General features: G+C 34.0%; 3 protein-coding genes and 1 long non-coding RNA gene across 9 annotated transcripts; 3 read left to right on the top strand and 1 right to left on the bottom strand.

Annotated features, from left to right (window-relative positions):
- Positions 1-5611: 5611 nt before the first annotated feature.
- On the top strand, positions 5612-6732 carry LOC140979296 (uncharacterized). The gene is made up of 3 exons (XR_012175713.1): positions 5612-5829; positions 6334-6678; positions 6718-6732. It is a non-coding gene; the product is annotated as an uncharacterized lncRNA (long non-coding RNA).
- A 1329-nt stretch (positions 6733-8061) lies between these two features.
- Positions 8062-12232, top strand: LOC140980003 (uncharacterized). 6 transcript variants are annotated; one of them, XM_073445722.1, is made up of 7 exons: positions 8062-8144; positions 10009-10137; positions 10748-11086; positions 11165-11211; positions 11454-11513; positions 11782-11914; positions 12023-12232. In XM_073445722.1, the coding sequence occupies exons 2-7, from the start codon at positions 10023-10025 to the stop codon at positions 12037-12039; spliced, it is 711 nt and encodes a 236-aa protein (XP_073301823.1). In that variant the 5' UTR covers positions 8062-8144; positions 10009-10022; the 3' UTR covers positions 12040-12232. The 6 variants fall into 6 exon arrangements, with proteins under 6 accessions (XP_073301823.1, XP_073301826.1, XP_073301822.1 ...); XM_073445725.1 differs by having other exon boundaries at positions 8112-8134; XM_073445721.1 differs by lacking the exon at positions 8062-8144 and adding an exon at positions 8171-8342.
- Positions 12180-13395, bottom strand: LOC140979158 (uncharacterized). The gene is made up of 3 exons (XM_073444496.1): positions 13313-13395; positions 12623-12886; positions 12180-12517 (listed from the first exon to the last, which is right to left on the bottom strand). Exons 1-3 carry the CDS (start codon positions 13393-13395, stop codon positions 12478-12480), a joined length of 387 nt encoding a protein of 128 aa, XP_073300597.1. The 3' UTR covers positions 12180-12477.
- Positions 13396-19421: 6026 nt separating this feature from the next.
- LOC140977999 (uncharacterized) lies at positions 19422-24002 on the top strand. The gene is made up of 3 exons (XM_073442710.1): positions 19422-19837; positions 20092-22833; positions 22938-24002. Exons 2-3 carry the CDS (start codon positions 20319-20321, stop codon positions 23387-23389), a joined length of 2967 nt encoding a protein of 988 aa, XP_073298811.1. The 5' UTR covers positions 19422-19837; positions 20092-20318; the 3' UTR covers positions 23390-24002.
- The last annotated feature ends 314 nt before the right edge of the window (positions 24003-24316 follow it).

Genomic DNA, 24316 nt, shown 5'->3' with positions numbered 1-24316 from the left:
GTTTGTGTAAATATTCAAAATGATACGACAAATTCGTAAAGAAATTCAGCAACCATACTAGTTGTCTTTGACTACATTTTTTCATTGGGACAGACAAAATCATAAATCATCAATGTATGGGGAGTGCTCAGTGTTTTCCCTGGTGGGATGATGCTTATCGGGACCCCTGTTCTTACTTTTGTCACTTGCCTAAATTTAGAAATTACAGCCCCAAACACTCCAAATTTATCTTCAATCCTCCGTTATTTGGTAATGTCAGATGAAAAACTGATACTTTCTTCGCAGACTCAAGGGAGAAGGTTGGGCGGGGTTTAATAGCCCAACCGGGTGGTCCAAACAAGTTTAATTTCCATAATCATTTACTATATTTTGATTAAAACTTTGAACAAATTATTGCTGCAAAAAATTTCAAATATGTGCATAAGTTGAATCAATCCTATGTCACGAATTCAAGAGAAATACCCAAATCTTATAATCCATAAGCATCGACCTGAATCCAACCTTAACTTTTCCTCAAAATATCAAGCTTAGCTCGAATTAGAATTCATAAAGCACACAAACAAAAAGAGCCGTATGTCTATGTATCTCCGATCACTGCATGCAGACACAATTGACAAGACAGACAGTAAAAGTACTGATTGTGGTCCTAGGATGAGCTAGCTGGGAGTTGGACATGACATAGATTTGGACAAACAACTGGGGTTTATTGAACCATTGCAGCACCAGAAAATCTTGAACCTTTTATGTACTTACGCCAATGTATTTGACTTTTTTTCTTCTTATATAAGTCAAGAATCATATAATTATGCTTGTCTTTGCGCAATATCTCTCTGCATCCCCCATCGTCACAAAATTAATTGTCGTTGGACTGGAATGCTACATCATTTGCATTATTAACTTCACATGTATCTTTTAAGGGTAAATTTATTTGGGAGCAGTAGCACCCCTTCAGAAAAATTGAGCCAATTGGTCCCTGATTTTGAACCAACTTAAACAAAATAAATTTATTATTTACGCTATGCACAAATAATAAAAATTAAGTATATTTGTTGAAAACAAAAATAAGAATTTTTCTTTTGTTATTTATGAAAGAGAAACCGAATATATAATCATAAAATAAATCCACGTTTTATAACTTATCATATTTTTTAGTGTTTATTCAAGTATATGTAGTTTGTAGTCTAAGTTTATATACGAAACCCTGGATTAGTTCGTGTATCTTATGTAGCTAGAATTGTAATAATTTGTTTTTTTTTTTCATAGGGTTATCTCATTCAAATTTTAAACCGATCATTTCAAATACGTTATGTTTAAATTAAATTAAAAACCAATAAAGAATCCAACCAGATCATCAAAATACAACTCTATCAAGTACGGAGACACGAATAACCCGAATGCCCCCACCTACACACATATCTCTGTGCCAACGAGTTTCAGTTTCTCGATTCAATCCAATACATGGTCCATCGTATAGTAAAAACTGATATTCAAGTGTTCCACATAAAACATGAATGGAACTTACATATCCTACAATGAACACCATTGAATGAGCATATAATTTTTTTAGTTTTTGATATGGTTTCACGAATATATATGTGTGATACAAGTTGACTCGGTTCATACTTGAATCGATAGTAATAATTATCGACATAAAAAAGGTAATATTTTTCACGAGTCGTGCCGATTTAGATATCCATATCACAAAATTGACTCATGAGACGATCAAATATGAGTTTTCTAACATAGACTCGACCTACTTTTCAATAAGTTGTTTCCATTGAAAACCCAATTTCTAAGCGATCAGCTCAAGGAACATTTAAATTAAAGCCAACTGGGAAGCCACGCTCCGTAATTGGACCCAATAAACCAAAACTAGCCCTTTCACGTTTGCTTATGTCTCGGCTACCAATATTTCATGTTGTTTTAGGCTGATCAGGACAATTTAGAGATTTTAAAAGACACGTTCTCAGATTTCGGGCAGCCTTTTTGTGGCAAGGCAGATTTACTTTTGACCATTTGAGATATGATATTGTGCATCTGAACTGATCGTATCTGCTAGCAAGCAGGCCTATATATTCCGATTCATAATCCTCTCACAAACGAAGTTGCCACATAAGTCACCCCTAGGTATTTTTGTCTTTAGAATTCTAGTGTATCTATGGGGACCGGGGTGGGTCCTTCAAATTAATACCTAAGCAACGTGGTGTAACTGTTTCTTGTTTTAATGGAGATACTCAACCATTCCGGTCCGGTTGTTTTCGATTCAATTTGGATTTCTTAGGGCTGGCTTTGGATTCTTTATGTAATGGGGTGCATCGAATCGGGGACGATACATCGATACGAGTCACATTACTATTTGTTTTTCAATAATAATTGTCGTGAATTATAATAAATAATTACACAAAGCTGAAAAATATATTGTAAGAATTGTTTTTTTTTTATATCGATTTTATCAACTCAAAGCAATTTCACAACGTTGCTTTAATATCAATTATTATATTCTGGGATATAACATTTACGCTTGAGTTTATAAAGAGAACCGAATATGGTTACTATCGCAAAATATTAGGTGACAGTAGTATTTTGACCAAAAAATCTCTGTGAGTGTTGGATATTACACCGCCACATAGAGGCATACGTCATTCAATAGGCCATGAAATTTATTCTGTATTTATGATAAATTATAATTGTATTAAATTTAGTTGGGGAATAATAAATGTCATTTATTTTTACTGTTTGTCTAATTAAAAAGGTAGATGGACTGTAATTACATATCGTTAATTTGGGAGTTGATATTTATATTTTATTTTATGTTATTTACATTTAATATATCAAATTTATTTATAAATAGAAGATAAATAATAAAAAAATTAGAGTGAAAATATCAACTTTCCGCTTATTTTTCCAACTCAACACCGCTTTGAATATAACTTTTTTTAAAATTATGATCCTACAAAAATGATATATTTTGAGATCGGGTGCATTTAGCTCTAAATATTATCTAGAACGGAAAATATTGAGGTAGAAATAATGGCATCTGACATTGTCTGTATTAAATTTTTTAGAATTGTATATGTGGATTTGTACAATCATCAAGCTAAAATTTTTGGGCAGAGTTAGATTCAAATTAATTATCTTAACAAAATATCATAACTTAACTCTATTGTTATGATACGTTAAACTCTCTAATGAGCCATCTACTAAATTTCACTCTTGAGCGAGGTATGTTAGATGTCTCACGTCGTCTATATTAAGTTTTTTAAAGTTATATATGTGAACTGAACAATCATTTTTTTGGAGCTAAGTAGCTAACTATGGAGATGAAATTAAACTAAAATCCATGTTCTTAACAAGCTGTCTTCTTACATAAATATAATATCAAAATAAAAGAAAAGATGAAAATGGACGTGGAATAAACAAATCAATGTATTGGTGGTACGTAGTACGAGAGATCTTATTCCCTCGCATTAACAATTAGCATCAAATTAATCATGGCCGTACTTTTGGACTGTATATTTACGGCCTGAAAAAGAATTGGGCTATGGTCCCCAGGGGCCCACGATCCCACTTGGGCTGGCTCAGCCTCCACCTGCACGCACTGTGTAGAGCAGGACTGCGCCTGCCAACGTACATCGGTGGCGAGTACAAAAGGCAGCCGGTGCCACTTTGCTGATATGGACAGCCCTCCATTTATTTATGACATCCCATTTTCTCAATCAAATTTTATATATATCATATGGATAGGTCCATCAAGATCACATCAAACAAGATTTTGGACCATTGGTTTATTCCTAACTTAGGTCAGTGGTTCATGATGGATCTCATGTATGTTTTTATAAATATCAGGTTTGATGGTCCAATTCATTAATTCAATATATTGACTTTCAGCAGCACTCTTAGTCGCTCTATCATTCTATTATCACTATCTGACTTAAGCGTCGGATGGGCTATGTCGGAACACCCTCTCAGTCCCCTTCTAACGTTCTTCTTTGTGCTTTCAGATCTAGATTAAATTTGAAGTACGTATTCGGACTAGTATCACCTGTTGGAATCGAACCTTAAATTTGTATCGAGTATCAATAGCTAATAAAAAATAATCAAACTGGTCTAATGTCTCTTCCAAATGGATAATATTAAATACATTTGGGACATAATTTTAAATCATATGATGCACCACCTTTAAATCGTTCACGGAGATTGAGTTTCCTAGTTTTGCTCACGAGTCATTATATTATCATAAGAACTAGATTGAAAGAAAAGCCGAGTGCTACGTTAATATCTTACAAACAAATATAGATATGGATGTCTTGGAAAGCTTTAGTATCATCTTTGGACTCGGTCGAGTGAAGAAAGACCAAAAGATCAGAGCTGATACAAAAATGTCGAGAGAAGACATATCACTAAAGTGAGCGTGTAACCTACCTCGACCACATCTTCACCAGTGGCATGCAGCTAGCTACCTGAGAAACAAGACAGATCACTAAATGTTCATATAAGCCCGGACTCATAGAACGTAGGACCCAAATAGTAATCCACACCTGCTGCGTAAAATATTTAATACACCTTTTTTTAAAACTAATATTTTTTGTCACAAGTGATTGGTTGCACAACTACAGCAATACTTTTGCAAATTGCATTCGTTGAATCAGGATTGAAAAATAAGAAATTAAATGTAGAGATATTATTGCAATTACGTAGAACTAAGTTATTTAAATTATGTGTATGCATTATATGTTTCATGGAAAAAGGGTGGCGTAGAGACAACATTCAATGCATTCACGCCTCACTTGCCCGAATTGGAGTTATTCACACACACACACACACACTATATAATTTACTATACTATATGGTATATATTAATGTACTAGGAAGCTCCAAATATATCTTTGTAGTTTAATCTTAATTTCGACTTGCATAAATAATATTCACCGACTTGTTTCCACTTATTTTGGAATAAGGCTTAAATTTAGAACTTCAAATATACATTTTTTAATATAACTTCAAACTTAGTATTTTGAAAGAATAGAAAAATTTATTGCCAGGAAAAAAGTTAATTAACCAAAAAACATCATTCCATTATTGTGAAATAAATTTTCCTTTACACTGAATTATACGCAAATTAACCTTTTTAAAATAATATAAATAACGATTTTAAATTTATTGTGTTAGCAAACTTTTACCTTCATATTTCTTGCAGTGTGTTTTATAGGACAACTGCAATGAGATCTGGGGGCCCTTTTCTGATAATGCTTCTTAATGGGCCTTCTTTTTTTAACAGGGCTGTCCATGTCTGAGCATTTAATTGGGCTTCTCATTATGTTAAACTATTTCTCCATTTATGGTCCTATACCTCTATTTAGGATTGTTATATACCCGGGCTTAAGCTTAAGCACTAAAATTGTTTTTCTTGATGGGCTTAAAATGGCTCGATCCAAATGGAATTAATAATTTAAACTAAAAAAAAAGAAGAAGATTAGATTAAGAGTGCTTGTTAATGGGCCTTTATTTTCTAAGAAGGCTGAGCATTTAATTGGGCTTGTATTTGTATGCAAACGTGGTTGTGGTTGTGTGTGTGTGTGTGTGTCTGTCATGCGTGGAGGTTAAATTTTTTTTCCCTCTTTGGGCGGAGAAAATTCTGGAAGAGCCCCAAGTCAAAAATAAAAACCCTAAAAACCCAGCAGAAAAATCATGGACACGTCTCAAAATCAACAGCAAGCGGTGTGCGGAAAAGAAGCTCTTGATCTCCTCAATTGCGTTGCTCAATCTTCTTATGATCAAGAAAAATGTATTGCTCTCCTCCAGTCCTTGCGTCAATGCGTTCTCAACAAGGTTTGCTAAACGGTTGTGCTGCAAATCGTGCTTCCCTTTCTGTTTATTTGATAATCAACTTTCTTCATACTTCATTTTTTCGTTAGAGCTTCGGTTTTGTCGTTGTTTAAAGTTTTCCAAGATAGTCCCAAGACTTAATTTTTAGCATAAAGATGCGCCGTCTCAAAATTTATTTATTTATTATTTTTGGAAAAAATTGCATACTTGTACCAATTGGTTCTGAGCACCATAGAATTGATCAGTTAATAGCTTTTTGTTACCATTAAGATTCTATCAGCAATATGTTCTATACGGTGAAACATTTGGATCAACGTAAATATCTTGATATGAAGATTTAGGATGGCACACATGCACAAAAAGAACTGGAGTTACATATCTGCCAGTGTGATTTGTATTTATTTTAGCCCATTGATTACTTCATGTGCAGTTAGACATGTATATGTTGATAGTTTCAGCTTTACGTTTATGTTCATCTAGTTGTTTATGATATTCTCTTGGTTTCAGAAGGTGAAGAAGTTCTCGCTGGCTGAACAGACCAAACAACAAGCAGATCCAGTGGGCAAGAAGCTAACTTAATTTTCTGCTGTGCATGGGAGGATTAACTTAAACAAACCATCACTGCTTCTATTTTCGGAGATATGAGCTAGCATGGATTGGAAATTCGCTAGTTGAAATCTTGACTTTGATTTTGATTTTGATTTTACAGGAAAGCAACCTTATCGAGCAGAGTGAGTACTGCTTGTTACTTAAATCACATAACAGATATTTCACAATACTTTGAATATTGGCTAGTCGATTTACCTCATTGTTCTTATTTGAGTCGATTTTAAAATCTTTCTTCTGGCATTTGTATCTTTCTTTCTTTATATATATTTATTATCAGGAGAGTGGAGTAACTGATGCTATTATGCTACTCTTTTCTCATCAAAGTTGTTAGTGGACTTGACCAGCAGTTTGGATTTTAGGAGCTTAGTACTCCATCTGAGAATATCTCTTCAAATCCTCAACTGTTAACCGTACAAGGAAACCAGTGTTTGTTAAAAAAAAAAAACCCGCCATTGCCCTTTTTCTAACTGACATCCCCTTTGGACCTTTGTTCTTTTCAACAAGAAAAGGACAACTTAACAGGAATGAGGTGCATTAGTTTCTGTCAGGATGAGATATTTAGGAATATGGAATTGGTCAATTTTTATTTTTTTTAAAAAAAAGACACGTGCGTATTTGAAATACATTGCAGAAGGTTAATTTTTAAAAACAATGGTCGGCTAGGATTAGATTACATAGTACCTCAAATATGAGTTCATTGGACGAGTGATCTTCGAAAGTGTGAGTTACGGGAGCAGACAACCAGAGTGTCTTCTTAAATGGTTTTCCCTTGATGATTATTTTTTGGCGCACGAATGCCAATCCAAATCATGCAGGTTGTTTATCTCATTGACACCGATTCATTTACGTCAATGATCCCATTCTTAGGTTTCCCCTTAATCTAGTCTAGTTTATGATGTATCATGACGTACTCCTGGAGTAAGTCCAACCAGCTTCCATATCTATCCAAGATGATATTAAAACAGCTATAATGGCAACAAAAACTAGACACGCAACACAGCTTAAATATTATTATCCCTTCAGAAAACCATTCCATAAAGTACGTGATTCGCATTTCATGTTTGCTAAGCCCAAAAGCCTTAAAAACTTATGAAACATACATGTGAAAATTGAGAACCGAGAAATGTGCATTAACAAGTTGAAATATTCAGCTGGGCATCGAAGGTGTGGATGAGATGGGTGAGAACCAAAGCTGATAACATCAATCCACAAGCAAGGCCAAGATCAGATCCCATGCCTTGAAACTTAAATTGGTCTCGACAAAATAATATCCAAATATGTTCACAGAATTGTATTTCTTGCAAAGTTAAGACATTGATATAAAATATTAGTAGAAAAAATCGAACTCGTGATCATTTATTAAACGCTCACAATTATAATCAATTCTTACACCTTTGAGGACATTCCTATCTTTTTTTTATTATTATTAATTGGACTTATCATTGAAAAAATTGACTTTTATCATTCTTCCACAACTCCGTTCTTTTAAATTGATGAACTACACCCTGACTACATCAAATCCTAATTTGGTTTTGTTTTAACAATAATGTAACAATTATATAATTTAAAATAATTCATTTTATTTGTCGTATTTAATAAACTTAATTTAATTTATACAAAACAATTAGAAAATAGGACAAAAGAGCGCCGCGCAACGGGAATCGGTTGTTTATGGAAACGACATTTGATTGAGATCTAGGTTGAATTTTGTAAGGAAATTTGATTTCAATTTTCAGATAGAAATTGTGTGCTTGTGTTTAATGTGCGTAAATTTCAAAAATAAATTAATGGTATATGGTGAGAAATGAATAAAATTGTAAATAGTGTGGCAAAACAACACTCTCTGTTTCAAAGTGAACTTTGAGCTCACATTCCAGAAACTCTGTTGGATTTGGCAAGAAAAAAATGTAATTTTTAAAATTAGGAATTTTTTTAGCGGTTTTTGGATTTCTTGATTATCTTCCCGCTACCCTTTTCTCACGCTTCCAATTTTTTCTTCAATTGAAGATTTTAATAGTTATAGTGCCTCTCACATTTTCCATCGGTCTAACCCATTTCTACTCTCCTTGGAGCGCATCTGTTTACCATTCTCACGATTTTTTTTGGTATGCTACACATGTTTTACACAGATTATTTGTTGAGAATATGTTTATGGGTTTAATTTGGAGTAATTTGTTTACAATTTCGGTATGCTTTTTATGCCGTATGCTTCAAATGGTTGCGCCCCTCTTCCAACCGTCTGATTTTTTTGCCTCTGAGGATCATTTCATAATTCACTTATTTTAATTTCTCCTTGGATTCTACACATTTAACAGGTGAAATTCATAATGTTTTAATGATTGTATGCGTTAAAATGTTTATTTCTTTTTTATCTCTGGAATATTGATATACTTTTTTTTATACAAAATATTGGCAAACTTGGGAATTAAAGATGATTGGGAAATGCATTGTAGATTTTAGTTCATGTGATAACAGTAAACCTTCACTAGTTCAATTCTTTAATGGATTTTGTTTGAGAGTAACGAGTAAATATTTATGAATAAGTTCTTGGATATGTTTATACTGTACTCCTTTGTTTCAAAACTTTAGCGAAAAATAGAGTTGACACTTTTTACTTTTTTTTTCTTGAACAAAAAAAATGTTGGTGTTTTTTCCCCATTTAGTGTCAAACTTATTATTGTATTTTTTTTTCAAAAAACAAAGAGAGCTCGTGTTTTACGATTTTTTGTGGTCTTTCATTTTGTGATTTGGTACTAAGATAGGAAAATAAATTGAGAGACGTTAAATTTATGGATATTTCTAACACCATGGTATCACATGTGAGTAAGATCCATTGGATTTTTAATGTTTCTTGCTGATTTTTTCGATCTACAAGTTGATTCATATTCCTCATTTTGTTACTTGGAGTGATGCCTTGGTTCAAGATCTATTGGATTTGTTATTTTTTTAACTTTTCTTTTTGGAATTGTTGGATTTGCTATATTAGTTGCTGATTTTGCTCGCACATTTTGGCAGCCTCTTTGTCATAGTGGAATGGAAGTGGAGGTGTTAGATGAAACATTATACCTTTTCTGGCCTGAATTTTTATTGGCATATTATCAAAAATACGATATTTTATTTGTCATACTTTTTCATTGTCTGTGTAATTATAGGTTTCCTCATGTTTAACTAAATTATTTGGAGTTTGGACCGAGTAGTGTTTATATAATCGAGTTGCAAAAGAGCGCCTATAATTTTGAATAGTTATTTACTTGGTGTAAAAGTTATATAAGGGTAAAATAGTTATCGAATCGAACCGGATTAGATCAGATAGGCTCCAGATTGACTCCAGATTGACTACATATCAACCTGATTTATTAATTATCACGATCCATACGTGTTGTAGTTATTATTTTACATCATCATGATCCATATATGTTGTAGTTATTATTCACTATCTTCTATGTGCTGGCATCAACTTGCATTGCACCTTTCATGGTGGAATTTCATGTTTTAGATTGCTTAGTGGGATGCTATATTTTGACTCTGATTATAATTAATGAATAATCTATTCTGCTATTTTAACTTTAATAGAGTGAATAATTTCCATGGCAAAGCGAAGAGTGCGAAACAGTACTAAACAGTCTGCCAGCATTGGGAACAATGGTGATCAATACGGTGTAACATTAGAGAAGAAAGAACCAGCATACCAAGATTATGAAGGTATACTGTACCCTACATTGATCCTGTCATCTGATACCGAATATCAATGATTTCTCATAAAGCGCTGTTTTAGCATTGGGAAGATGAAGATCTTAATTTTTTTTAACAATTTCTTCGAGTTTTGGCGTTGTCTCGCAATGCCAATGCCAAACGAATCTTTTCTGGAGTTCGCTTTTACCTTTAGGATTTCTATATTCTTTACTTTCTATGCGGTGATTTTGGAAGATATGTTAACATACATCTGTAGTTATAAATATTTGTACGACGTAGTTTAACCAGGAGAGGTGCGATACAAGTTATCAATTTTTTTTGTTATTTATCCTGAGATATCGGTGCTTAATTATGGTACAATGGCAAATTTTATCATATTTTCTTATTGCTGTTAGTTCCGTTTGAACTCATGGATCTGAAATAATATATTAAAAAAATGTAATTTATTTGTGAAACTTTGATATTTAAGATGACTGGAGTTTAGTAGCAGAACTTTGGTCTATATATTATTCTGTTAGTAACCAAACATCAGAAATTAAGATTCTGCTATTCTTTTTTTATTTGTTTTACTGGCTCTTGTGATGTTCTTACATGGACAAAACTTAATTTTATTTTTCAGTCGAACGTCAAAGTGCTGCAATCAGGGCTCTTAGGGATGTGGAAATTGATCAGCTGCAGACTATGCTACGGTTACTTCGTTCCTATTTCAGCCAGGAACAATTGCAAGTCCCTGTACTGCAGTTTTTTAAGGAAAACCTTCCAAATCTAACCATTGCAGGGACCAGGAAGGATGGCCAGTATGATGTGCAATGGAAAGATGCGGACGGCAACTTAACTCTCAACCAGGCTGATGAGATAACAACACACGCTTCTCTTTTACATCGGTTGTCAGTTGCTTATCCTGATCTCTCCACTGGAATTCCATCTTTCGGTGGCTTTGAATTTTCAAATAAATCTGGTATTTAGAGCTTTTTTATACATAGATGTTTCCATTTCTTTCTATTTTGTCTGAGGCCTTTTATTGATTATATTGCAGTGAAAACAGTCCCTTTTGGTGCGGATAAGCTGCAGATTAGGAGCCTTGTACGTCCGTGTTCAACTGATACTAGTTGGATACTCTTTATTGTGTCTGACGTTTACTAGTCTTAGTTTGCATAAAAAAATGTCACTGTCTCATTAAGTTGAACAATGAAACCATCAGATGTCTTCTTGAAAATTCTTCCTAATTTCCTCCGGTGGAAAATCGCCCAAGGCTTCTTGGTTCCTTTGTTGGTTTTCCTAGTTTCGTCTTTCAATTCTGATTCTCTGAAAATATAAAATTTCAGGTCTTGGAAGGTCCTGATTCTCAAGTACATGAGCTGAAGAATGGCCTGCAAACTCCGGATGTATATATCTTTACATAACTTCTAATGATAGCACACAAGTGTGTTTTTTCTGTCTGTTTAAATTTGCAATAATTTAAAGGTTGAAGCTAAGTTCAAGCTGTTGGAGTATATGCTACTGGAAAAGAAGAGCTTTCATCTGTTGATGTGATCTTTTAAAGCTAAATATGAGTGCGATTAGCTTCTTACAAAGTCAATCTTATTCATTTGGTGGCTTTATGATATGTTCTATAGTATCTTGAGTTATTTGCATGTTGATTTACTATTGTAGGTCAGCAACAACAGGTTGTCTGTTGGAATGACACCCAAAACTCTCCGACTTCCAAAAGATGGGGAGATGCTTTTATCTGTACATGGATCACCCCTTGGTGTTTACAAGGAAGACAACATGGAAACAATACAAGGCATGCTTGCATATGTTTTCACTATTTCGTACTATACGACCATCTAGAAATTTAAGCACAGCATATCTAAGATAACTTCTGTATATAATCCTTTATTTCATATTGCAGAGACCGAAGATGGTTGAATACTACTTGAAGCAGAATGATATTAGCAGATCCGGGAGTATTGGAGAAAAGGAGGTTTAGTGAGATCATAAGAGGTTTTGATTTGATCCCAGGGAGCCGCGCCATTTTTTATACGACACAATGTATCAGACGACAGTGGAAAAAAACATGCAGACATGTACTTGTACATTGGGGACAACAGTCATTTTCCCCAGAACTCCAGTGGTCACTGGTAGCCGGAGGTGGTCAAATTGGAACAAACAACAGCATCACCATAGGAGACATGACTGAATCATGAACTTCAGACACAATGAGTAACTATTCAATTCGATAAACCACACTACAAAACAAATGTTATTTCATCTCCAATACCGGCTACATACTACATTAAACCAGAATACCGTCCACTCTCACACAGAAATTTCAGCTGAAGTTTCCGAATAAATCAAATAGGATCTTCATTCTTGAGATGGAGATCTTTCACGAGGAGGCGAACGGCTGAATGATCAATGAAAGAACAAAGGCATTATTATTGACCAACATCAAGATTACGAGAACAATGAATTCAATGTTCAAAACAATAAAGAAAGGGAAAATACTAACCTTCGATACTTGTCCTTGGCTGGGCGTTCTGCCCTGCCATAATCAGGACTCTCCCTCCGTTCAGATCTAGGATTTGGAACAGATCCATGTCCGTAATCAGGGCTATCCCTGTCCCTGCGATAGTCATTTGGGGAATGTCCCCGACCATAGTTTCTTCTATCAGGGGACAAATCTCGACCTCTTCTATCAGGGCTGTATCCATTTCTCTTGTCATCATCATCTCGAATGGCATACTCAACAGAAATTACTCGATCCATGAATTTACTGCATCAAAGTCGGATGATCCCAAGTGAGAATCTCAAGCAGAGTGTTTTATGGGCACATCCCCAGGTGTAACAGCATTTATATTGCTTCATGGCATGAATTGTGAAATAGTTTAAGCACAATAGTTTAAGCACGTGAAATCACACCAATGAATTATATTATCAACAAAAGACCAATATTGGGATTTTAATTTTCTTTCCACAACACCACCAAAGTTATTTTTTCTCCCTAACATTTCAACCATCGTGTAAAGGGAAATTAGTAGGTATATTAACTGCAAAACACAAACCTAAAGAAGAATGCGAGTATTAAAGCAAAATTGCAGCAAACATCAAACCCACATGAAAAAAAGACCCGGACCCACAGAAATGCAACATTGCTTCAAGCTACTAGCATAATCAACAAAAAATCATTTCACACACGAACCTCATATGAGTAGCTTCTAATGCTATGTATGGACGAAAGTGTCGATCGCCAATATATTGGGATGAAGTAGAGGAAAAAGCCATGGTTGGACCCGAACTGATCCAAGAAACAGTGGATAAAGTTGTTATGATCAAAGAGAGACCGAAAACTGCACAGGATCGACAGAAAAGCTGGGCTGACCTGAAAAGAAGACCCGTGGAATTTGAAGTGGGTGAAAAAGCATATGTGAAAGTGTCACTCATGAAGGGTGTGATGCGGTTCAATAAAACTGGGAAATTGAATCCTAGATACGTCGGACCTTTTGAAATCTTAGAGAAAGTGGGAACACTTGCTTATAGAATAGCACTTCCACCTGATATGTCAAGAATCCACAATGTTTTCCACGTTTCGCAGCTAAGGAAATATATTTCCGATCCAAGTCATATTCTGGAGGCTGGACCACTTCTGGTTGAGGACAAGGTAAATGAGGAGCTGAAGTACGAAGAAATTCCAATCCGAATTGTGGGTAACAAAGAACAAGTACTGAGACGACGAACTATTTCATATGTCAAAGTACAATGGTCCAATCACACCGAAAAAGAAGCTACTTCGGAGTTGGAAGAAATGATGCGAGAACAATATCCTGATCTCTTTGAAGATCGAGTATAGCCAAGTTTTGAGGACGAAACTCCTCATAAGGTGGGAAGGATGTGAAGACCAACGAATTCGAAGAGCCAAATTTGAATAGCCACAAAGCCAAGCCTTTAAACCACATTTTCAAGCCATGAATTCAAGGAGGAATTTGAAGAGACATAACAACATGTTAATGGTGTTTAAGGCCATCAAGAGGGCCATAAACATGGATGTAATGGCCTTGAATGAGAGCCTTTTCACCTCCCTTCATGAGCCTATAAATACCATGCATGATGACAAAAAGAAGGCACAAAACATTCACAACATTCTGAAAATTTCAGCAACTCATTCTTGTCCATTTTCGAAGCACCGCAGTAGCCGAATTCTTGTCCGGTTCGACGCAGTCCAGCAGCTTTCGTGTTCGAATTTTAGTTGTCTTTCCCTCAAATCTTTGAAGATTATCATCACTAAGTGGGTTTTTGTTATACTTTTACGTACACTTGCATTTCATAAGTGTACTATTTGATATATATATCGACATACTTGTTCTTCGTAAGTATGTCCACATTTGTTCAAAAATAAATTATGTATGTTTCTTGAAATTTGATCGGCATACTATATTCGTTCCTATTTGCTATGAAGATCCTTGAACAATTTGTTGTTTGATATTAGTTATAATATTTGAAAGCATGTTTGAAATATTTGAAATGCACTGTAATGATTAGAATTAGAAATGGCAAGGAAATTTCGATATTTGATATGTTTTGTTTAAGGTCCTGATGCGGTGGGTTATAATAACCGTTCTTTTGGCCTCGCCCCTTAGAGGAGTAACATATAGGGGACTGATTAGTAAACCATGAAAAAGGAGATGATTTTCAGTGCTATGTTTGTATCTTGTTCATATTCGATTCAACATGCTTAAGATTGAGATTATAATAATGTATTCGTATAATTATAACCTTGATATTCGTTATGCCCGATCGGCCCCCATTTACTGAGTATTTCTCAAGTACTCACCCATTACATTCCCACCCCCAGATAAGAACGAGAAACAAATCGAAGATAAAGAACAAGAATACTTTTGGGGATGGTGATGAAGTCAATCCAATTCAAGACCAGTCTTATCATTGTCTCTTAGTTATATTATAATGTTTTACGCTTCCGCATTTCGTTTTAATCGCATTGTAAAGACGATTGTTGATTTATGTAATAGACTGGCTTTTGGCTATTTCATGTACTACATGACTTGTTGTTAAATGATTTTAAATTGTTAAACAACGCCGATGGCACGTCTCGATTTCGGAGCGTGACATTTAAGTCGGTCTTGAATTGGATTGACTTCATCACCATCCCCAAAAGTATTCTTGTTCTTTATCTTCGATTTGTTTCTCGTTCTTATCTGGGGGTGGGAATGTAAGGGGTGAGTACTTGGGAAATACTCAGTAAATGGGGGCCGATCGGGCATAACGAATATCAAGGTTATAATTATACGAATACATTATTATAATCTCAATCTTAAGCATGTTGAATCGAATATGAACAAGATACAAACATAGCACTGAAAATCATCTCCTTTTTCATGGTTTACTGATCAGTCCCCTATATGTTACTCCTCTAAGGGGCGAGGCCAAAAGAACGGTTATTATAATCCACTGCATCAGGGCCTTAAACAAAACATATCAAATATCGGAATTTCCTTGCCATTTCTAATTCGAATCATTACAGTGCATTTCAAAGATTTCAAATATGCTTTCAAATATTATAACGAATATAAATCAACAAATTGTTCAAGAATTTTCATAACAAATAGGAACGAATATATCATGCCGATCGAATTTCAAGAAACATACTTAATTTATTTTTGAGCAAATGTAGACATATTTACGAAGAACAAGTATGTCGATATATATATCAAGTAGTACACTTATGAAATGCAAGTGTACGTAAAAGTATAACAAAAACTCACTTACTTAATGATAATCTTCAAAGATTTCAGGGAAAGACAACTAAAATTCGAACACAAAAGCTGTTGGACTGCGTCGAACCGGACAAGAATTCGGCTACTGCGGTACTTCGAAAATGGACAAAAATGAGTTGCTGAAATTTTCAGAATGTTGTGAATGTTTTGTGCCTTCTTTTTGGTCATCATGCATGGTATTTATAGGCTCATGGAAGGGAGGTGAAGAGGCTCTCATTCAAGGCCATTACATCCATGTTTATGGCCTTCTTGATGGCCTTAAACACCATTAACATGTTGTTATGTCTCTTCAAATACCTCTTTGAATTCATGGCTTGAAAATGTGGTTTAAAGGCTTGGCTTTGTGGCTCTTCAAATGTGGCTCTTCAAATTCTTTGGTTTTCACATCTACCCATTGTGGACAATTATTGTACCAAACAATGTATCTCCTAATAATTGCACCAATTGCAATCAATGAAAATCAAAGTCGCGATCTTGGCTCTGATACCAATTGTAGGCTCAAGCGTTTACTGTTTTATCAAAACCTATAGATTATGATAACAGTGCAAATCAAATATTTTAAATAGTACAACAGCTCAAGCACAACATTTCATTTACTCTAACCAACATGATCAATTACTGTACCCAACAAATAAGTTTATGCAAATAACCTTTTACTATATCATATGAATTTGTCATCATAGTCTTTACCTCAATAAACACATTTTCGAATGTATGATGTTAAATTTAATATTGACATTAGATAATTATAGTATTAATTCTATTCTTTTTTTATTCTTCTCAATACATTACTTTCTCTATCTTCAAAAATATTAATATATTTATTATTGTATACAAAGTATAATAATTATTTAGTTAATTGATCACTTTTAAGATTAGATATTTAGAAAAAATTCTAATATATCTTTAAAGACCAATAGATGATGAAATTAAATTTGAAATCAAGAAAAAAAATTAAGAAAATGTAGAACACTACAATGCATAAAATTTCTTTTTGTACAACGACAAAACATAAGGTGAGATCAAGTGAGATACTTATATATATGAGTCTCATTCAACTTAGCTCATTATAATATTTTTACTGACCCACTTTGTCATTCGTTTTTATTTAACAAACTTTGCAGTGTGAATCATTCAAGCATTAATTTTTTTATTTTTTTAGTACATAGTGACCTCCACTCTCACTGACTTTAGTCTTTACCTCAATAAACACAATTTCGAACGTAGAATGTTAAATTTAATATTGACATTAGATAATTATAGTATTAATTCTAATATTTTTTTATTCTTCTCAATACATTACTTTTTCTATCTTCAAATATATTAATCTATTTATTATTGTATACAAAGTATAATAATTATTTGGTTAATTGATCATATTTAAGATTAGATGTTTAGAAAAAATTCTAATATATCTTTAAAGACCAATAGATGATGAAAAATTAAGAAAATGTAGAACACTACGGTGCGTAAACTTTCGTTTTGTACAGTGACAAAAGATAAGGTGGGACCAAGTGAGATACTTATATATATGAGTCTCATTCAACTTAGCCCATTATAATATTTTTATTAAACGACATAGTCTTTCGTTTTTACTTCACTAACTTTGCAGTGTGACTCATTCAAGCATTACCTTTTTATGTTTTTAGTACATATTGGCCTCCACTCTCTTACCGACTTCAATCTTTAGAAGTCGGTGTTAATAGTTTATAGGTAATAGATAATTATTTAATTTTTATTTTCTGTCTTTTGATTAATTGTGTAATTTTTTATGTTCTACCTAATTCATTTTTAGAATTTTTATTGAATTTTTATAATCATGATTATAAGTTTTGCATGCATACAATATAAAATTAATATATTTTAAAATGTTAATATTGAAGTGTCGAATAAATGTATTAAATCATTATTTAAGAACTTTTAGAAAAAAAAATATACATCATGTTCAGATTTAAAGATTAATATACAAATAAAGAATTGCGATGAATATCTTATAAAATAAATGGTGTTAGCCCAAAAAGATTAAATATGATGATTGTAAATGAATTTTTTTTAATTAATTAGAAAATTTTCAGCAAATGCGCTGAATTAATTAGAATGTTTTTAATATAGTATGTCGATAAATGTTTTTCCATATGAGTTAGTGATTGAGTCCTTATGAATATTTAAAAAAATGTGTCTTTAGTAATAATAACGTTGTCTTATAATTTAAAATATTAAATGAAACAAATTATCAAGATAAAAAATTAATTATGAAATTTGAGAATATGCGATTACTCAATTAGTTTAATTGACACGCTCTTTAGTTTGCTGATTTAATAGATGTTAAATTCACAATCACTGAGTTTGACAAGAATTCTTGTAGAATAAAATATAATTATAATAAATTACTTGATTGTATATGTAATAAAATTTTGTATATTTCATATATTTTTGATTTATTTCATTTATAATGTTTCAATTTTATATATTATGATATAAGATTTGTTATACATCTTAACATCGATAAATTCACTAAAAATTTATATATATTAATTTCCGCTACCATATAATCCTGGTTTCACCCCAAACTTTTGTGTATTCGTTTGTTTGAATTTATTATTCCTCATTTTACCAAGACCCATAATATGTCAAGCATGAAAGTAAATATTAATTTAAAGAGATAATAATATTTATATATTGTAATAAACATATTTACCTATCACAATACTGATAAAACTAACTTAAAAATAATATGTTGACGAACATATTGTCAGGAATCCAAAAATACAACTCAAATGTCAACTTTGACACTTAATTTTTAGTGACTGTCACAATGTCTCAAAAACCCACAACTTTTGGACAAGATAGTAACATCACAATTTTGAAATCAAACTGATATTTTCCATATTATATCAAGAATTCATGATTAAAAATTGATAATATTATATATATAGATATTTAATATAAACTTGTGCAAGCTCATTTAGGCTCATCTTTAAATGAGTCGACAAAATTTCAACCCAACTCACTTAAACTGTTTGGCGGTGTAGGCCAAACCGACAGACCCAACCCAAATTGACGGCTCAAATCACAACGATCTTTTACCTTTTTTTTAAATAATTTATAAATATAAACCGCAAAAAAATTTCGGTTGCAAAAAAAATTAATTTAAACACTTAAATTCTAGCAAACTATCACATGAGGACATGAAAAAAAATTAATAAGATACCAAAGAAAATTCACAATTCGATAATGAGTTATTTCTAAACTTTAATTAATTTAATTTACATAATGAAAAGATAATAAAAAATCTAAATCATTGGATTAAAAATATGAATAAGGAGAATGAAAAGACATACTTAAAATAAGCAATTAATGTAAAGCAAACAATTAATAAGGAGACAAATGGAAATTCACATATAAAGTCATATATTTATATATATAATTGATAATTGATAATAGATAATAGATATGCGTGTGTGTGCGTGTGCGTGTGTGTGTTATAATTTGAAAAGAAGAGCCCAAAAGACACGGAGATTTCAACGGCCGATACTTTGAAATTCCAGAAGAACGGACCACCAGAATCAGCCAAAGCTATTCAGGTGGTCAACAAACTACAGACAAGAAAATTAAATAATTTCGACTGCTAAATTTTGACTCCCCGTTTCAAATTGGTTTACGAGGTTGATTCTCGATTTTTACAGAGAAGCCAGCCACCGAATTTTGTTTACATTGTACAAAACAAACTTTGTTGGGTTTGGGGATATTCCTTGTTCCAGCCATTTTGGTAATTCTCATGTTGATATAGAACCAATTTAAGGAATCAGAGGAGAATTATTATTATACGTGGTGGTTTTAAATGGGGTGGTTCTGCTGAATTTCCATAGGGTTCATGTAACCCTTCAAAATTCAGCAGTTTCCCTGTAAGGAGGTTCAAGAAAGAATTTGAACAGGTACGATTTCATATTCCCCATTTGTGTTGTGATTACACGGGCAATATTTGTATATCGATAACCTTCCATCTCGCGTGTGATTTTGCATTTCATCTAAGCTTGTCATAAAATTTCCAAGAATTCAATCTTGTCTTGTCGTAAATGCCCAGCGGCTCTTCTTCAGAGAAATTTTGTCATGGCTTTCTTTCTTGGAATTTATGATTTTGTTATTCGAAAAACCATGCATAGAATTTGAAGAGGTTTTCATTTCACAGAAAGGGGAGGCAACCGTCTGTTTCCTGATTGTTTCCTGGTCATGCTCTGCAGTTGGTGATTAAAGTTTATGCGGTGAAAATCTAAAACCTTTCAATCTTGACAAAAACACTTTTTAATCGATCCTGCTCGTATTCTTTGCTGATTTTAGTTAGCAATAAATTTTGTGAAGTTTCGATTGGACAGCAGACGAGGCTTTCCTGGATTGAACAACGTTGAGAAAGCTGGGATGGATCAATTTAGGCAGGTTGGGGAGGTTTTAGGGGGTTTGAACGCCTTCATGGTATTAAAACATGAAATCCCAATCAACCAACGACAGTGCTGTTTACTTTACGATATGCTATGTTTGGCCTTCGAAACAATTTCAGATGAAATCAGGCAGAATTTAAGGCTTGAAGATAGGCCTATCAAGTGGAAAACACTTGAGCTTCCAATGAAAGAGCTTCACAGAATATTTAAAGAAGCTGATCTCTATATAAGACATTGTTTAGAGATCAAAGATTGGTGGGGTAAAGTTATCAGTCTTCATATGAATAGGGATTGTGTAGAGTTGCACATTCACAACTTGTTGTCTTGTTTCCCTGTGGTTATTGAGGCTATCGAGACGGCTGCTGAGATTTCGGGGGTGGATGAAGAAGATATGCAAAAAAGGAGACTGAACCTTTTGAAAAAGTATGATCAAGAGTGTGATGACCTGAAGATTTTCCAGTGGATGTTTGGGAAACAATATTTAGTGCCTCGAGAAATATGTGATCGGTTAGATATGGCATGGAAGGAAGATAGATGGTTGCTTCTCGAAAGGATTGGAGAGAAGAAAGTTGCAGTAGAGGCGAATTCGGTAAAAATTGCAGAATTTTTGCTTCAGAAGATGAATTCAACAGAAACCACAAGTGTAAGACTGTTGCCGAGTCAAGTTTTGGTAGGATCAAATGACTATTTTGTGAAACGTCGTTTGGAATTGGGAGGAGGCAATTATAAAGAGATTCATTGGTTGGGTGAGAATTTTGCTCTGCGGAAATTTTATGGAGACCTTGAGCCATTAAGTGCTGAGATTTCTTCTGTTCTTTCGGTGTCTCATCCCCATGTGTTGCAGTACCTTTGTGGTTTTTATGATGAAGAAAGAAAAGAGGGGTTTCTTGTTATGGAGCTTATGAGCAAGAATCTCAGTTCCTACATAAAGGAGAATTCTAATCAAAAGAAGCAAAATCCATTCTCTATACCCGTTGCAGTAGATATCATGCTACAGATTTCAAGAGGAATGGAATACCTGCACTCGAAGAAGATCTATCATGGGGAATTGAATCCATCAAATGTCTTCCTCAAATCGAAAAATGCTTCCATAGATGGTTTTTTCAAAGCAAAAGTGACAGGTTTTGGCTTGATGTCCATCAAGAACTATGCTTCCCGAAGTCCAAAACCGGCTGTAGTTGATCTTGATATTTGGTCGGCCCCGGAGGTGTTAGCAGAACAAGAACAACACCTGGGTGGCAAATGTACTGCAAAATATTCTGAGAAAGCTGATGTATACAGTTTTGGGATGCTCTGTTTTGAGCTTTTAACTGGGAAAGTCCCGTTTTCAGATGGCCATCTTCAAGGGGAAACAATGGCTCGAAATATACGAGCAGGGGAGAGGCCACTTTTCTCGAACACTTCACCGAAATACTTGACAAATCTAACCAAAAAATGCTGGCAAACGAACCCAAATCTCCGGCCTACTTTCTCATCCATAACTAGGATATTACGCTACATCAAGAAAATCCTTGTTATAAATCCAGACCATGGTCATCCAGATTCCCCGCCGCCACTCGTAGATTATTGTGACATGGAGATTGGATTCTTGAAGAAGTTCCCTGATGCAGCAGAACCCATCTCACAAATCCCTTTTCAGCTGTTTGCTTATAAATTGATTGAGAAGGAAAAAATTTGTGTTAGGCACTGGGACTTAGCAATCGATGGGTTAGCAGTTCACCGTGCAGCATCACTGGGTGAACATGAGCATTTAGCAGCCATTGATGATCTGTTCCCGGCACCAAGTGATAGAAGGTCAGTTTGTTCAGAAATCATTGACAGGAAAAATTCAACCATGGTGGATATGAGATCAGTTATATCTGAGATACCCCATCGTAAACTTATTTCAGTAGACCAAAGGTTCTTTGGCTCTGAAAGTCCAGGAAAGAAATTTTCTTTTACAGTAGATGTTCAAAGACAGCTGGCAGTGGCAACTCCTGATTTATGGGTCGATCAAAGGGAGGATAATATCAGGGCCATGGAGAACAAAACTGAAAATAAAGTTTCAACCTATCACAAACTAAACGTGGAGATTCCAGACAAGGTAATTGTATCAAAATCAGGAGAGAGTAAGTCAGCCAGTCCCATACCTCGAGAAAATAGCAAATCTGCAACCACCAAAGTGACATATCAGAATCTAGAAACTACTGAAGACATGGAGAAAATATCGGTTTCAAAAAATGTACTTGATCACAAACCGAATTCCTGCGAGACTTCAGAGCCAAAAATGTCTTCACTGGCCACAGGATACCACAAATTAGTTGAAATTCCTGAGAAGAAAACACTGCAAAACACAGAATTTAATCAGAATATGGTTTCAGTTTCTGCTAAAACTTCTGGTGTCAAAGTGGAATCAAAAGCTAAAAGCATTCAGAACGATGAAGATTCTAAAAACTCAGAGAAGAAAGCTCTGCACATCAGGAAACTGAGAGAGGCAGAGACCAAACAGCTTCCAGGTTAGTTTTTCTCTCCATTTTCACTAACCTGTTTAGCATAGGGGTATGATGGAATTTTTTCTCTTGTCATGACCTCAATAGCATGCAATACATTTGTCTAACAGGAACAATATCAAAAAGTGACTCACCAAGATCATCACTACCAACAATTAAGAAAACAAATGCAAGTTACTTTGCATCTTCCTCACCAGCAAGACTCTCAAAAATGCTTCCTGCTAACTCTCCATCGTCCTCACCGGCAAGACAGTTAAAAATAAATATGAGTTGCTCTCCATCTTCCTCACCAGTAAGACAGTTCAAAACAAATCCAAGTCACTCTCAATCTTCCTCTCCAACAAGGGACTTCAAAATGTGTTCTTCACCAAAGCGTTCGACAATTAATGCATCAAAAGAATATCCATCACCATTAAATCCATGTTCACGATGTTCACGGCTTGAAAGACAGATCTCAGGACCACCAACTGTTTTGAGCCCAAGAAGCCCTACAATAGGTCAGGTTAAGGACTCGTGTAGTATTGTTGTGTTATCCAACAATCATGGACATTCACATTCATAAATATGTTCTTGAAAGGAAAACGAGAGCAGCTTTTGTTTCAATTGCTCATTTTACATTTTTTTTTTGTTGTAGCCAAAGATCTAAATATTTACGACTTTATTCCATATTTTGTGAATATGATAAAGGTTTATTTCGTCCTCAAAAGCGTCAATATCCTCTAACAAGAAATAGATTGATATTCAGTGTTTAGGATCAAGAATCTGCGGATCATATTCAAGATCTGACACAACAGTGCATGTACCAAAATGAAATACATGTGCTCTAACAAGAAATAGATTGATATTCAGTGTTTAGGATCAAGAATCTGCATATCATATTCAATATCTGACACAGTAGTGCATGTACCAAATGAACTGCATGTCTCTACTCACTCCCAAAAGTGAGTAAATGTCCTTGAGACATATCCAATCCTTATCAACCTTTTCACGAGAAGCACAGAACTCATATCCAGGTATGTTTGAAACTGAGAGAATTGGAGATAAGCATCATAAGATACAACAGAACAAAAAAAATGCTAAGTTCAAACCTGAAACAAATCAAATTTACAAGTGAGAAATAAAGATAACGAATTGGAGACAAGCCCTCATATGATACAACGAAATAAATAAACTGATAAGCGCAACCCTGAAACAAATCAAATTTTAATGTGTGTAATATAAGTTTTGTTTTTGTCACATATGTCATGTATGATATAATAAGTGATAAATTAACCATATTCGTTAACATATCTATAGATGACAGGATACATTAGCATTCAGACAACATTATGCACGCATTTATAACAATTGTTCTTAAATAAATGCGAAAATGGATAGATTAAATACGAAATATGATGAAAAACTTTGATACGGGAAAAAAAAAAAGCACGATAATTGTCGATCTAACTCGAACGCTGAGTATGAGCTTTATAAATAAACTTTTAAGCTA

The sequence above is a fragment of the Primulina huaijiensis genome, chromosome 6 (assembly GCF_012295235.1).
Source record: "Primulina huaijiensis isolate GDHJ02 chromosome 6, ASM1229523v2, whole genome shotgun sequence".
Taxonomy (NCBI): Eukaryota; Viridiplantae; Streptophyta; class Magnoliopsida; order Lamiales; family Gesneriaceae; genus Primulina; species Primulina huaijiensis.
The sequence above is the reverse complement of the archived record's forward strand: the minus strand, read 5'-3'. Positions and strand labels throughout refer to the sequence as shown.